Below are 16,756 nucleotides of genomic sequence, written 5' to 3'. Positions count from 1 at the left end.
GCAAAATGTGTTTGGGGTATATGTTACAGAAGCGTTTTTTTTTTTTTTAGGGTGTAGAATTTCAAAAGTATCTCTAGAATTTCAATTTCAGCCAAATCGTTTAAAACTTGCGGAATTTAAATCGGGAGATTCTGCAGTTTTATTCCATGACTTAAGCCACTTCGAGATACCTCCAGATTTCTGACTTCAAGCTACTCTGATAAACATGACAATGTTTAGAGGTCCAAACATGGACCGATATAAATCAAATTCGACCTTAGTTTTTTCAGGTGAAACTGCGGTGTCCAGAAGACGATAAATACAAATTGAGAGATCCTTCTATATGGGTACCTGGCTCTGAAAAATGCTATGAGCCATAATCCACAGCAAATGTCTCGATGTTTTACAAACGGAATGGCCAACTTAGTATACTCCCATGGCCCCCCAAACTATGGTGGTGAATATGACGTTTTTATAAACCCTAGAAATGAGTAAAATATATTTTTATAAACTTTGTTCTAAAATTGGAAAAGTGTATTTTACTTAACGACTTTTATAAAATTTGGCAAACTTAGGCGAAGGTCCTAAATAAATAAAAAAATTGGGCAAAAGTCGACTTATTAAGTATAAAAAGAGCCATTTATTTCCCTTATCACTCAAATTTCACTTTTAGTATTTTTACGTTATGGTTCGATTAACGTATTATATTGATAGAGACCTCTAGCGCTTTAGTTTTAGAATGACACATCTGTCTCTTACTACTAAATGGTCTTTGTTCTGCCTTTGCAGTGTTTCCCCTTGAATCATTCTTCCTTGCCCACTTCATAGTCATCTAAATGGTATTTGTGTGATAACTTTAATTGAATTTGGGATTTTTCCTTTGATTGCTAGTGCCACACCATGTATGTATTCCATCACCTTTATCCTTCCTTTTTCTAAGGTTAGCAGAAGACTGTTTATAGTAACATTCCAAAATAGAGGTGATGGAACACCTCCATCTATTCGCATGCCCTCGATTGTTTGCCTACCCTAGAGTTGTTAAAGTACGTCTGTTTGATTAGAACAGTAGTGTAATACGTATAGACTGATCCACTTTAATGGCCTTTTTTTATGGGCTTTTTTTAATGGGCTTTTTTTAATGGGCTTTTTGTGATAGGTCATAAGGTCATCCAAAAAAAATTTTTCCCTGTATGCATGAGTGTCATTGTATTGAGTGCATTGGCTGGCTGTGTGGTGCATGTGCATGTATTGTGAAGATGAGATAGGGAGGGAGGGAGAGATAAGAGTTTGGATGTTGGGAAAAGTGTGTGGAGTTTTCTGATCGCCTAGTATTGATCAATCGTTGAAACCTAAAGTGATTCTTGAGAATGCTATTGATTTGTTTAGCATTCTAAAATGAGAGACAGAGTGATCGTCTGAGATTCTGAAGAAATGCATGTGCATGTATCGTGAAGATGAGATAGGGATGGGGAGAGATAAGAGTTTGGCTGTTGGGAAAAGTGTGTGGAGTTTTCTGATCGCCTAGTATTGAACAATCGTTGAAACCTAGATTTGGTGTTTATTTATGTGCCATAGAAGAAGGGATAGGGTGAAGAGATAAGTGATTCGCTGTTGAGAATGCTATTGATTTGTTTAGCATTCTAAAATGGGAGACAAAGTGACCGCCTGAGATTTTGAAGAAATGCATGTGCATGTGTCGTGAAGATGAGATAGGGAGGGGGTGAGATAAGATTTTGGCTGTTGGGAAATTTTGTGTTATTCGATTTGATTTCTTGGTTGACTGTGTGGAGTTTTCTGATCGCCTAGTATTGAACAATCGCTGAAACCTAGATTTGGTGTTCATTTATGTGCCATAGAAGAAGGGATAGGGTGAAGAGATAAGTGATTCTCTAGTTTGGCTGTCCCTATATGCATGAGTGTCATTGTGTTCAGTGCATTGACTGGCTGTGTGGTGCATGTGCATGTATCATGAAGATGAGATAGGGATGGGGTGAGATAAGATTTTGGCTGTTGGGAAAAGTGTGTGGAGTTTTCTGATCGCCTAGTATTGAACAATCGTTGAAACCTAGATTTGGTGTTTATTTATGTGCCATAGAAGAAGGGATAGGGTGAAGAGATAAGTGATTCGCTGTTGAGAATGCTATTGATTTGTTTAGCATTCTAAAATGGGAGACAAAGTGACCGCCTGAGATTTTGAAGAAATGCATGTGCATGTGTCGTGAAGATGAGATAGGGAGGGGGTGAGATAAGATTTTGGCTGTTGGGAAATTTTGTGTTATTCGATTTGATTTCTTGGTTGACTGTGTGGAGTTTTCTGATCGCCTAGTATTGAACAATCGCTGAAACCTAGATTTGGTGTTCATTTATGTGCCATAGAAGAAGGGATAGGGTGAAGAGATAAGTGATTCTCTAGTTTGGCTGTCCCTATATGCATGAGTGTCATTGTGTTCAGTGCATTGACTGGCTGTGTGGTGCATGTGCATGTATCATGAAGATGAGATAGGGATGGGGTGAGATAAGATTTTGGCTGTTGGGAAAATTTGTGTTATTCGATTTGACTTCTTGGTTGGCTGTGTGGAGTTTTCTGATCGCCTAGTATTGAACGATCGCTGAAACCTAGATTTGGTGTTTGTTTATGTGTCATAGAAAAAAGGGGTAGGGTGAAGAGATAAGTGTTTCACTGTTGAGAATGCTATTGATTTGTTTAGCATTCTAAAATCAGAGGCAGAGTGTCTGTCCATGGGCCTTTTTTTAATGGGCTTTCTATGATAGGTCGCAAGGTCATTCAAAAAATCTTCGGACTGAGAAATGAAAACGAATATTTGTGTTATTCGTTTTCATTTCTTGATTGGCTGTGTGGAGTTTTCTGATCGCCTGGGATTGAACAATCGCTTATAAAAGCCATATGCTCTCTGGAATTATACCACAGTTCAGAAAACGTAATTGAATTAGAATAAATAAATAAATAAATATGTCCGGTGCTATAGATGTCGTGTCCATTTTCAATGAAAAAAATTTAAAACGTATCCTACATATTAAGGATATGGTTACACATAAGGACTATTCTATTGAAGGATGCTATAGGACAACTACAAAGTATGGGGATTCTATAGTGCTGCGTTTGGTGGATGATCAAATCTTATATTTACCCAAAAGATTTAACAGCCTGGATGATGATACAATTCAACGTATAGATTCTGGAGAATTTTCTGTTTCAAAAGTGTCTATTTCAGACGATAAGGAGAATCCAATTAGCAGATTGGAGTTGAAACAGTGTTTGTCCTCCGATCCATTTTACGCACCATATTAATTATTAAAAGAAAAAAATGAAAATTTTAAATAAAGAATGAAATTCGAAACAAAACCATTGTGTTTTTTTTCTTGTCAATTTTTAGAATTTGTCATAGGGTTTGAGAAACAACAAACATGCAATAGAAATCGCATTTCATAATGTATTGCTTATAGAATATTTTGAGTGTTTTGAAAACTACAAGTGTCCAAACAAAAAATTATCTCAAATGCATCGAATTTCCATTCACTACAATGGAATTCGAAAATTTATGAATTTTCAGTTTTTCAAAGAGTGTCCAAAAGAAACTCATAGGGACAGTTTCAATTCAGCCTTCGTCAACTCAACATCACGAGAAAAAAATGGCCTTACCACCATCCCAAATTATATTCAGCGATGATGAGGATGAAAATGTAAATCTGAATGATCGAATCCTAAACAACATGCAAGTGGAAGAACAGAATATACCGGAGGGCCAACATTTCCTCAGTGAAATATCATTGGATGACTTAATGAGGATTGCAGATAATGACATGGACCCGGAAAGTCATAGGGAAATGTTGGAAGATTTACTCTATTTACATCCTGATGCAAAAATTTTAAAAATAATTTAAGTTTAAACAAAGTAATATAAAATAAAATAACATTTTAATATCATATATGTTTCTTCTCATTTATTTGGAATTAGTTTGAATTTGGGTGGACAAGAACAAGAAAAAATTATAAAACTAAATAATCCCACCGCAGTATACATACTAAAGCATATGGGTTACTGTTGTGAACAATTTTCATTTTTTATTGTCTTACTAATCATGTCATCTATACAATCATGCCATTCTATATATCTTAATAGTTTAAATAGGTTACTTACAGCACACTTAAATTTCCTATCTTCATGTATAGGACAATGGGTATAATAGTTTCTCATATTTGGGAAAACAGTTCTATATTCTAGATTTATAACATTTGTGCTTAGATATTTTTCAAGAAACTCTTTTTTAATTTTTCCAAAGACAAACACATACTTAAAACTATTTAAGGGTGCTAAGACCTCGCCGACTTCAGTGTAATTTACATCGCCATCTTTCCAATCTAAGCCAGTAATAAATTTCTTATAATGTACATTTTTCCGTTTGGCCTCCTTGACAAGTTCCCTCCTATCGAAAGGAGGTTTGAATAAAAAATAGTTTGGTACAACGGAACCGCCTTGCATATACGCCAATTCCTTTATATATATGCAATCATTATTTCCAAAACAATGTTGAAAGTCCACCAATACAAAATCTGATTTTTGAAAATTGACCATGATGAGAAGTACAACCGACAATTTTACGAAGCCAACTAAATATAAAAAAGTCTCATCTTGCTTTTATATTCAGAAAATGAGGGTGTTAAATATCAAGTTTACATTTCAGAGCTTTACATTAATTGATAATTATATTTGATATTGGAATACATGTAAAATTTATGAATTGAAACACAGATGAATTTTATTTTATTTAGATTTATTTATTTATTTTTTTGTTTAGAAATATTGTTTAGTTTTGTATTTCTTCATAAATAATTTCCTCTATAGATTCATAAAATTTCTCTATATATATAAATAATTTAAATATATTATTTACAGCACACTTGAATTTCCTATCTTTATGCATAGGGCAATGCGTATAGTAGCTTCTCATATTTTGGAAAATTGTTCTATACTCTAGATTTACAATATTTGTATTTAAATATTTTTGAAGGAATTCTTTCTTAATTTGTCCAAAAACAAACACATACTTATAACTATTTAGTGGTTCCAAGGCATCGCCAACTTCAGTGTAATTTATATCACCATCTTTCCAATCTAAGCCGTGAACATATTTTTTACAATATGTGTTTTTCCGTTTACCCTCCTTGACTAGTTCTCTGTTATCGAAAGGGGGTTTGAATAGGAAATAGCTGGGTACGACAGAATAGCCTCGCATATACGCCAATTCTTTTATATATATGCTGTCATCATTCCCATGACAGTATTGAAAGTCCACCAATACAAAATCCGGTACATACATGATTCGAAGTATAACGGACAATATTTCGTAGCCAACTAAATCAAGGAAAGTCTCATCTTGCTTTTATATTCAAATAACAGAGAACATTAAACATTATTTATTTATTTTTTTTTTTTGTGATACAATTTGGAGTAAAAATTGTAAACATAAATGACCGCAATTGAATGTATTAAACCTTTGCTCTCGTTGATAATTATATTTGATATTGGGACCTAAATAAACCAATATTTCTAGTGGGGGTTGAAGATTTCCAAAACTGTCAAAGTATTCAATTTCTTTGTGGTTTTTATAATATGCTACCCAATGAGTTCCAGATCCTATACTTGAGTCTAAGTTTACTACACCACATTCTTTTGTTTGACATTTTTTCGGAAGATTATCTCGCATAAAGACTCCTCGAAAATGTGGTATATATTCTTTCCCAAATATTTGTATGTCTATATCTGTCAGCGGTCTGTTAGGTAGCTTAGATATTAGTTTTTTGTATCCGTATTATTTAGGGTAATACCCATACCAGTTTTGTATGGTTTAAGATAAAGTCCTTTACCCATAGCAATTGACTCCATACTTTTGTTGTGACGCATACTCTCTTCTAGTTGCTTTTTAGCATCTTTAGCAGTGTTAATTGTTCTTGCTATCGATGATACACCCGAAGATATTGCACCCAAGGCACCTAGTGCTGTTATAATAGGAACCAATGGTAGAAAACCGCCAATTTTAGGAACATTAATAACTCTTGGGATGACGACATGTGACTTTTTCCCTTTGAATGATGAATTAATAACCTTCCGAGCGATTTTTATTGCAGAGTTAATATCAACAGGTTTTTGCTTCTTTAGTAGTGTGTTGGCTTTTTTAATTGTTGAATTGAAAATTGTACGTCCGCATGCTTTTTTCTTCCTCATACCCATGCCAAGTTTTAGTTTTGCTTTCATTGCGTTGGAGACTAAATAAGCATTTAATTTTTCACCCCAAGTACTTTCGTTAGCTTTTACTCTCTCCCACGCCCTCTCTAAGAGTTCCTTATCTGCTTTGTGGCGTTTTTCAATATCTGAGCTTCGTGAATAAGCTATATCATGAATTTTACAGGCTGCATCCAAAGCATTTATCCCTTTATCACCCCTTTTCAATCTTTTATCGAGTTTTGTTCCTGGTCCACAAAATTGGTATCCGGGTAAATGTAGCTCAATGGGTAAGGCGTTGATTAAATTGTTTACGAATCCTCTTCCTTGTATGGATCGTTTGCGATTGACTTGTCTCTTCCGAAATACAAACATATATATGCTCTCAACTAAAAATAAACACATAAATTTATTTGGTCAGTTTAATAATAAATTAGTCGTCAATATGCGTTTACTTAAACAGGATACAAGTATTTCTGTTCGTGATCTAGATTTTACGCAAGCGAAACCTAATAAATCGAAACATGGTTCATTGTTACCCGATTCCATTCGATGTCTAATTGTGGGCCCATCAAATTGCGGAAAAACTAATGTTATGATAAGCCTTATAGAAAGTGAAAATGGGCTAACATTTGAAAATATATATTTATACTCAAAATCGTTATATCAACCCAAATATGAATACCTGAGAAGACTAATTGAGCCTATAAGTGGTATGGGATACTTCATATATAACAACAACGACGATGTTATACCGCCACATGAAGCAAAACGAAACTCTATAATGATATTTGATGATGTCGCATGCGATAAACAGAATAATATTCGTGATTATTTCTCTATGGGTCGTCACAAAAATGTAGACTCATTTTACTTATGCCAAACTTACAGTCGCATACCAAAACATTTGATACGGGATAATGCAAACATAATTGTTGTTTTTAAGCAAGATGAAACGAATATGAAACATATATTTAATGACCATGTGGGTAGCGATATGTCCTATAAAATGTTTGTGGATATATGTCGTGAATGTTGGAGGGATAGGTATGGTTTTATGGTTATAAGCAAAGACGATGAAATCGCTGATGGAAGATATAGAAAAGGTTTTGACATATTTATTACACCTTAGTAGTATATGTCTTTCCACTGTATGCAGACGTCTACTTACACCCCCTTCTCATCTGCAACCGATTTGAAATTATTTTAAGGACGGTTCTTTACTTATCTAAGCAGTTCGAAAGCCGTACGAAAGCGATTCGGAAGCAGTACGGAAGCGGTCCGAAAGCGGTTCGAAAGCGGTTCGAAAGCGATACATCAGTTAGCATTATCGGTTTAAAATAATTCAAAAGATTTCTATTGGTGATACAATATGAATGAAAAAATATTGAAAGAATTAATAAAATCTCGAAAAATTTTGAGAAAAAAATTTCAAAGCATAAAATTAGGAGAAGACGACGCTTCACATAAACTGGAAAATGTATTCAAGCCTTTAACAGATCCATTGAATAATTTAATGAAATTAAAAAATGAGAAAATGAAACAGCGAAATAAAGAACTTCCTACTTTTAAGTTTGAAAGTAGCACACCAATAAAGACCGAACCTCCTAAATCAAATTTTAATAAACACTCTCAAAAAATTATAAATTCTAAACTGGATTCTCAAAGTGATGAAGACAGCGACAATAAAGAAAATTCAGAAAATTATTTTTCACAATTGGAAGATGATAATTTCTATACTATTAATTTAACTAAACTTTTTAATGATCAAACTCTCGATACTGTATATGGACCATATAAAGACGAAAATGGAGTGTGGAAATTGGGAAACAGTCCTATTAACATTAGCGATGATAAGATTGTTGTTGGGAATCAATCGTGGGCAAACACGCCAGGCTTGTTTGAATTAATCACCCATAAACAGCCACAAAAGTATGATTCACTGGAATTGGATATATACAAGAAAATTCTTTTGGGAACAAATGCTCATCGCAAGAACTATGATTCTGTTGGTCAAATACGAGGGAATAAAGGATATAAATATAAAAGGATTATCCAGAAACTTTTTGGTGACACTTACACTGGTAAAGGTTTAATGAGCCTAAATTTAAATAAACCAAACTATATATATTGGGATGATCCGAATGAATTAGTTGAACGCTTAAAACTTCTTATTGCATCTCAACAAGCTGGCCATTCAAATCATAACAATGAAATAATATCTATAATTGAAGAATTAAGGGAAGCCAATATAATATTCTGATAATTGTCAATTGCATTCAATTGAGATATGAGCGTCGATAAGTTTGGTCACTTTTCAAATTCTAGTGAGTTGAAAAGATATGTTCCGAAAATATTTGGTATTGCTATTGACAAGCATAATAACATCGATTTCCAAAATAAAAAGATTAAAAACGTGGGGGTACCGGTGGAAAGTGCAGACGCAGTCAACAGAACTTACTTACAAAAACAAATCGAAATCTCACGTGAATTACTAAAAAAAGACTTAAATATTGAAGTCAATACAATACATCAAGAAATATCGCAGCTAAAAACTATTATCAAGGATATATTTACAGTCCTGCCGGATATGCGAATAACATCTCAAGTTCATTAATCAAATTTAATTACAAAGTAACAATGGCCAAAAGAGGAATAGTACAAGAGATACACACTCAAGCCCGGAAAAAATTTCCCCGTCGGAGATATATAATGAAAGGAATTGATGACTTTTGGCAGGCTGATTTGGTTGAAATGGGAACTTATTCATCTTTAAATAGAGGATATAAATATATTTTAACCGTCATCGATACATTTTCAAAATACGCATGGGCAGAACCAACTAAAACTAAGAATGCATATGATGTTTCCAATGCATTTAGAAAAATATTGAACAAAGGTCGAACACCTAAAAATCTACAAACAGACGATGGTAAAGAATTTTTTAATAAAGAGTTTAAAAGTCTTACGCAAAAGTACTCAATAAACCACTACTCCACATTTAGTGTGATGAAAGCATCCATCGTAGAACGCTTTAATCGTACACTAAAAAATTTTATGTTTAAAGAGTTCTCATACAACGGTTCCTATAAGTGGATTGACATTTTACCAAATTTAGTTAATCAATATAATCGGAAAATACACAGAACAATAAAAATGGCTCCTATTGATGTCAATAAAAATAATGAGGATTATATTTTAAAAACTGCCTACAATCATCTTAAAGTATATAAACCCTCAAACTTCCATGTTGGTGACTATGTTCGCATAAGTAAATATAAAAATATATTTGAAAAAGGATATACACCTAATTTCAGTACGGAAATTTTTCGAATAAGTTCTATCCAAAACACTAATCCTACCACATATCTATTGGAAGATTATCAAGGTAATCCAATAAAAGGAGGTTTCTATAGAGAAGAAATTCTGCGAACGCGACACCCTGATGTTTACCTCGTTGAAAAAATTCTAAAAACAAAAGGTCAACAAGCATATGTTAAATGGTTGGGATTTTCTAATGACCACAATTCATGGATTAATAAGAATGAAATTTTATGATGTGTATTTAGTAATATAAAATAAATAAAGAAGATTGAAACTTAATTTTGTTTTTCATTCTAAAGTAAGTTTTCATAATGTCAATTACATTAGCCCTAAGCGGAAGATCGTCGGTGCTCATAACCAATTATTTCCCACCCATACAACTTAATGATGAATATGAATGTGCTTTAGTTGATTTTCATTCGTATAATTCAATTCCAAATATTGACTATGATAACAATCTTTTCCACATTGGTGGTGATTGCATTGAAATTCCGGTGGGATCTTATGAACTGGAGGATATTGTTAAATTTTTAAAACATGAATATGTAAAGAAAAATATCAACAAAATATTAGAGATTGAGGCTAATAATAATACACTTCAAATTGAAATATATTCCTCCCACGATATTATTGATTTTAACAAAGATCGTTCTATTGGCGCGCTATTTGGCTTCAACAATCGAATTTTGCTACCTAATGCACGACATAAATCACATCAATCAGTGAACATAATGAAAGTGAATGCCATCCAAGTCCAATGTAATATAATCACAGGATCATATATGAATAACACACCGTCGCATATAATACATGAGTTTGCTATGAATGTCTCTCCAGGATATAAAATGGATGAGATACCCAGGAATTTAATCTATTTACCTGTGAATGTCAAGGAAATAAGTTGTCTAAAAGTTTGGATTGTGGATCAAGAAAGGCGTATAATAAATTTTCGGGGTGAAGAGATTACTTTACGATTTCATCTAAAACCGAAAGCGAAATGATTATCTATAATAAATATTACAATAAAATAGGTAATGATTCCATTCCGGAACGAGCAGCCAAGCTAATTACACAAAATATACTGCCCCAATCTATAAAACGTAAATTAACTAAAGAAAATAAACTATTCCTAAAATCTTTAAAACTACAGCTTAAGAAAAATGTCTGAAATATTAAGCGTTGCAGAAAAACCATTTTCTGATGAAAGCATTATTAAGAAGGATTATCATAGCTATATGCCATATATACAGTCATATAAAAATAATGATGAAATTAGAATAACAATCCAAAATCAAGATCTCTATGTCTTACCATCTGAAAGTTATATCTACATAGAAGGCTTCATAACGCTGATGGATGGTATAGCAACACCAAATGCTAGACTGCGAAATAATTGTGTAGCACATATGTTTGATGAGATTCGTTATGAAATCAATGGGGTTGAAATTGATAGAACACGTTATTTAGGAATGGCGAGTACTATAAAAAATTATTTATCTCTCAATGAATTGGATTCGAATATGATGCTGAATGCAGGATGGAGTAAACACAATGACATGGAAAACGGGTCATTTAATTTTTATGTTCCGTTAAAATTATTGTTGGGCTTCGCAGAGGACTTCAATAAAATCGTGTTAAACTGTAAACATGACTTAATTTTGTTGCGCAGTTCAAATGATCATAATGCTTGCTTTTCCACAAAGCCTGAAGAAATGGTTAAACTAACGATACAGAATATAACATGGAGAATACCACATGTGCAAGCTTCCGATATAACAAAGTTGAAAATTATAAAAACGATTAAAGATGGTACCACATTACCGCTTGCTTTTCGGAGTTGGGATTGTCACTTTAATCCTACATTCCCAAATGCGACAAAATGTAATTGGAATGTAAAGCTTTCATTAAATAGAGAGCGCCCCAGATTTGTAATCGTGGTATTTGAAAAAAACAACAAGTTTATACATTGTAATCTAGTAAATTTAAAAGTTCATCTAAATTCCGATACTTACCCATATGATGATCTTAATCTCAAATTTGATGATAATAGATATGCTATTCTATATGACATGTACGCCAAATTTCAACACAGCTTTTATATGAAAGAACCACAACCATTACTAACAAGCGCTGAATTTAAGAACACCCCCATGGCAGTCATCGATGTTAGCCACCAAAATGAAATGGTCAAACAAGGTCCCATAGATGTCAGAATTGAACTCGAAACCAGTAAACCCATTCCTGCAAACACCATAGCATATTGTTTAATAATTCACGATCGCTATATTGAATATACACCATTGACGGGAAATGTGCGAAAAATTATTTAATTTTTTTTTTTCAATGAACCATACATACCTTTATATCCATAATCAATTTTAAAATAAATAAAAATAAAACAAAAATGTATACATCAATTTTTTCATTTTATTTATTACATTTTTTCTATATAAATAACAATTCTTAATGTTAAATTTTTTAAATACATACAATACATAATAAATAGTTTAGTGTATTTACATTAAAATTATATCCATTAGATCATTAAAATCCATATCAAAATCAGATGTATATTGTTGAACTAAATTTTCTAAAGAGGAATCAGTTTCGATTGCTCCTAAATCTAAATCTAGACCATTGCCATCTATATCAACTAGCATATTTTCCATACTTGATTCAATTTCATGGTGACCCCACGCGAAAGTATTAATTCCATCTTCCTTGATCATACGCTTTGTATCCAACGGACTTAATACAACTTTTTTCAAGGCATTCGTATAGATGTTGTGTAGCTTACACCTAAAAGTGAGCATTGTATCACAAACTTTTTCTTTAGTAAATAGACAATTCCTATAGTCATCAATTTTATAGTTGTCCATTACACTTTTTTTCACACCTTTAGCCTTTTTAATTTCATAACCATCCTCAACAGTATATGAATACATTTTTGGACCTAAACCGACAAACTCTGTCATAATCTTACCACAGTTTTCATCCTTCATTAATCCAATTTCCTTTTTATTTACAAGAGGAAAATTGAAAGGATTATCTTCGGAATACTCAGATGTATCAAAATGTGTAGTAAGATGAGGTCTAATTTCTTCATACACATCTTCAGATTCGATGGTGTATATGAAAGAGTCTGTATCCATATAGTTTAATTGTATTCTTTCACCAAACTTTTCTTTCATAAAGTTGTAGTGGAAGTCATACATTTTCCACTTAGCTAATTCTAGAATACAAAATCCTAAGTATATTGGCTTATCATAAACAATTTTTGTTTTATTCATTTGAATAGCCCAAAAATTGTCTGTGAATTTGGATATACTATGAAAGTTTGGTTTTGAAATTAGAGCTTCAGCACCTAACTTACGCCTGTCACTATATGCCCACTGTTTTACAATAGACACATCTTTTCTTTTTTCAACATTTTCCATTGTTTTGCCATATACTGCATTGTTCAATAGTTTAAAGAAATTTTTTTCAAAAGCAATATTTGTTTTTTTCCTACAATCATTGTTTTTGTCAATATATTCCTTTAGCCATGGTCTTTGACTAAAAGTAAGCACCCTATGCACTTCATTTAGAACGTAGCCCTGCTCTAAACATTGTTTTAGTGTCATGTAGTGGATGGTATACCTTTCTTTTGGTGTAAGATCTGCAACAAGTTTGTTGTGTTTCGATCCTCCCACTTTTTTGTTTTCAGCCGCTAAAGGTAAATCATTAAATTTATTATGTAGATGGGGTGGACAACTTATTGAAACTTCATAAATATACCCTTCAGGAGAATCGAATTTAAAATTTTTGATTACGTTAGGATCCCTAATAATGTCAGCTTCTGCAACCCATTTAAAATTACCATATGGTAAGAATTGCTGCATCGCCCATCCATATAGGTTATTAACATCAAGATATAATAAAAATGTAGATACAATATCAGGATTAAAGTTTTTCATATATTTATTATTGGCTTTGTGATATCTTTTACTACATTGAGTAATACCTCCACGAATGCCATTTTTTATAAAGTTGTATGTGTCTACATCCTTCAACAATTCTAGGCTAAAACCATCCGATGTTATCAGCTTTAGCATAGCATCATAAGATAGACCAGGCGCCGTAAAATATTGGCAAGGATCCAGCTTATGTATGCTTTTGCATAAGATTCGAAAGTTTTCGAATATATCTGTGAGTAGAAGGACATCCGTTTTTAAATATAACTCCATATAATCCTGAAGTGTTCTACAATTAAATGTTGTCCAAACTTCTATAGCGTGATTGTAGTCCTCCTGACTACAACTTTTGTTGGTTAATTTACTGTAGAAGTTTTCTATAGAGGGAAGGTTTATATCTTTAAGTTTTTGAAATGAATCCAAGTATTCATAACAAAATACACCCTTCCTTCTCATTAATTTAAATTCGTGGTCATTTGAGAAATTAGATCTAACCGTAGTCATTTTGTCATCTAACAGATTTTTAGCTAAGCTATCCAAGCTTGAAGGCATAAATCTTAAAGAATCTAAAAACCTATATTCTAAAAGATCCCCATTATCAAATTTAATTTTATGAGATACCGATATATATAATTCTTTATTTAGCGGTATAACTGAGGTATTTCCAGGAATAAGGTTTAGTAAATCTTTAATAAATAGATGACAGTCATATGACGAAAAGTTATGGAAAAAGATTGGTATAAACTTTGGGATCTTATAATTTAAATTACATTCATTATGGGCCGCCCCCCTATATTTTCCAGTAATATGGCAATGATCCCTAACCCTATCCGTATCTAAATTTTTGTCACAAATGTGACACAATTGAGCTGCGTGAAAACTGGATTCCTCAATAGGTGATAAGGGACACATTGGTTTTTTTAATGATAAATACCTTTCGTATATATCTCTACATTCTAAATCTAAATATTTAACAAATTTTTCCCCAGCATCCTCCCCAGTATAAATCTTAAATCTATCTAACGAACTATCTACACTACATTTTATATAAAAACTAAAAGCACACGGTTTGTGCTTATTTATTGTTGATCCTAAACTATCTTTCTCTAGTATGCACTCAAAATCGGCATACACAACGAAAGGGACATCCATCGTTTTACTTATGTTTTTAAAGCGAATAAAATTATTACCTGCATCCGGTACGGTGGTTACAATGTTGGAACATTCCTTTAAGTGATTCGACCACTTTTCGGAGTTTGAAGTGTATTGCAGGCATCTGTCGCAAATTTTTAATTTCTTACAATTTTTGGTTAACTGCGAAGATAATAATCTATAACAAATAAAATAAAAAAAAAAAATATTTTATTAATATTTAAGTAAAAAATGAAATGAAGGATTTTTTTCTTACCTTGACATGTCTTTAATCCAAATATAATGTGCTTTACCCCCACTCTCCAACAACAACAAGTTAATGTGTACCCCATTTGGAACAACATTCTGGGATATGTGGTATGGCCCGATGACAGTGTCATCTTTCCGGTTATACCCATATACATTAATACTAACTCCTGGGTTCAGCTTTTCAAATTTTGGGATTTCTTGCACAGGCATAGGGAATTCTAGCCCTTCAAAATTTAAATTTATATTGTTTTCTAACAAAATATTCTGCTGCCTGATATCTACTCGATAGGATGAAGTTCGAGTTGGGTGGGTTGGCTTTGGGGAAGTTAACGCCGAAATGACACTCCATTTGAAGCAGTATTCATCCGTATTTCTGACATTGATACATGCTTTTTTCGAATATAATTTTGGTGGCGTTGGAATATATTGGGAACCACAAAAGCCAGACCATTTGTTGATGTTGATTTCAAATTTTTCAATTCGAGTCAAAGTCCATCCAGAGTCTCTTTCCTGAAAATCCGCCATTTGACTCTTTATTTCCTCAATATGCCTTTTAATGAAATCCTCAATGTTGTCTGACATAACCAGTCTCTGCATTTTGGACACATGGTACATGTGTTGCATTTGGAGCTCTTCACCACCCAACTTTATGTATTCCCCAATTAGTTGGATATTTATCTTCAGACTTTTATTCTTCGCCAGTGAATTTAAAATTAACAGGTGTAAACTCTTGTTACATTCTTCGAATACCTCATTTATATCTATGGTATTCATATCGGTTAGGTACGTATAAGTTCCTACACGATTTTTAAATCCTGTCATCGTCTGTCTAAATTGGTTATTTATAATAACATCACTTCTTTGTATGTGATTCGGAGACTGGTGATGTTTGAACCAATTCATTGGGTTTACATAGACGTTGCATATTTCACATACTTTATTTAAATTCCTCTGACCATGACTAGGCCCTGGTTGCTGGTCGAAATTAAACTGTTGCTGCTCAAATATGTTTGAGTGTTGCTCCAAGTTTTGATTTTGCTGCAGCAATTGTTGATGAAAGATAGGTCCTGGATGCTGCAGCAAGTTAAAATGTTGTTGTTGTTGGGACCCTGGATTAAGCCCTGGTTGCTGATCCCAATTATATTGTTGTTGGGGGTAGATTCCACCTCCCACGGACATGTTTATGTGTTGTTGCTGTTGTTGTTGCTGTTGTTGTTGCTGTTGTTGTTGCTGTTGTTGTTGCTGTTGTTGTTGCTGTTGTTGTTGCTGTTGTTGTCCAAAACCTTGTCTATGCATTGTCGCTTGGTGAATTTCCATATGTAATTTCAATGCATAGACATTTCGCACCATCAAACCACATAAACTACACGTTTTGTGTGTCTGCAAATGTTTTTGGAGTGCATTTTGGCTTTTGAACATTTTTCTGCATACTTTGCACGTCAACATTTGGGATTCCATTTTGTTTAAAGTTCTTTCAAATATTTCTTTTTTAAATTTTTATAAATAAACCTTTTATTAATTATTTTTGCAGCACAAGAAACAAATCGCAATTTTTTCTTAAAAGGTACGATTCTTTTCTTTTTTCTTTTTTTGTTTATATTTATTATTTTGCAACAAAAAGTCTCAACGTATTTTACGTGTTTTGATTTATTTATTAATTTTTTTTGTATAACACCAAAAAAATTCACAACGTCCGTTTCTGTTTTTTTTCGTTTGTTAGCAAATGTTGTTTTTTTCACAACGTGTCCGTTTCTGTTTTTTTTTTTCGTTTGTTAACAAATGTTGTCTTTTTTCACAACGTAAAACTTCGATTTTTTTTTTGTAAAACACCAAAAAATTAACAAAATTCCGTTTTTT

General features: G+C 32.8%; 2 protein-coding genes across 2 annotated transcripts; both read right to left on the bottom strand.

The window, feature by feature from the left end:
* Nucleotides 1-4,233: 4,233 nt before the first annotated feature.
* Nucleotides 4,234-11,830, bottom strand: LOC142221189 (uncharacterized). The gene is made up of 2 exons (XM_075290775.1): nucleotides 11,558-11,830; nucleotides 4,234-6,610 (listed from the first exon to the last, which is right to left on the bottom strand). The coding sequence occupies exons 1-2, from the start codon at nucleotides 11,559-11,561 to the stop codon at nucleotides 5,793-5,795; spliced, it is 822 nt and encodes a 273-aa protein (XP_075146890.1). The 5' UTR covers nucleotides 11,562-11,830; the 3' UTR covers nucleotides 4,234-5,792.
* Nucleotides 11,831-12,061: 231 nt separating this feature from the next.
* LOC142226313 (uncharacterized) lies at nucleotides 12,062-16,078 on the bottom strand. Its single transcript, XM_075296239.1, has 3 exons — nucleotides 14,907-16,078; nucleotides 14,689-14,828; nucleotides 12,062-14,184 (listed from the first exon to the last, which is right to left on the bottom strand). The coding sequence occupies exons 1-3, from the start codon at nucleotides 16,076-16,078 to the stop codon at nucleotides 12,062-12,064; spliced, it is 3,435 nt and encodes a 1,144-aa protein (XP_075152354.1).
* Nucleotides 16,079-16,756: the final 678 nt, after the last annotated feature.

This window comes from Haematobia irritans, chromosome 1, assembly GCF_050003625.1.
Source record: "Haematobia irritans isolate KBUSLIRL chromosome 1, ASM5000362v1, whole genome shotgun sequence".
Taxonomy (NCBI): domain Eukaryota; kingdom Metazoa; phylum Arthropoda; class Insecta; order Diptera; family Muscidae; genus Haematobia; species Haematobia irritans.
Note: the sequence above shows the minus strand (reverse complement) of the source record. Positions and strands in the feature narration are given on the sequence as shown.

Bases quoted from the DNA above. Each gene is read 5' to 3' on its own strand.
- LOC142226313 (XM_075296239.1), bottom strand. From the start codon at position 16,078: ATGTCCGTGGGAGGTGGAATCTACCCCCAACAACAATATAATTGGGAT. The intron at 14,829-14,906 runs GTAAGAAAAAAA...TATTTGTTATAG, and splicing joins TGGATTAAAGACATGTCAAG to ATTATTATCTTCGCAGTTAA. The intron at 14,185-14,688 runs GTAATAATTTTA...TATTTATTAAAG, and splicing joins AACCACCGTACCGGATGCAG to ATTTACTAAACCTTATTCCT.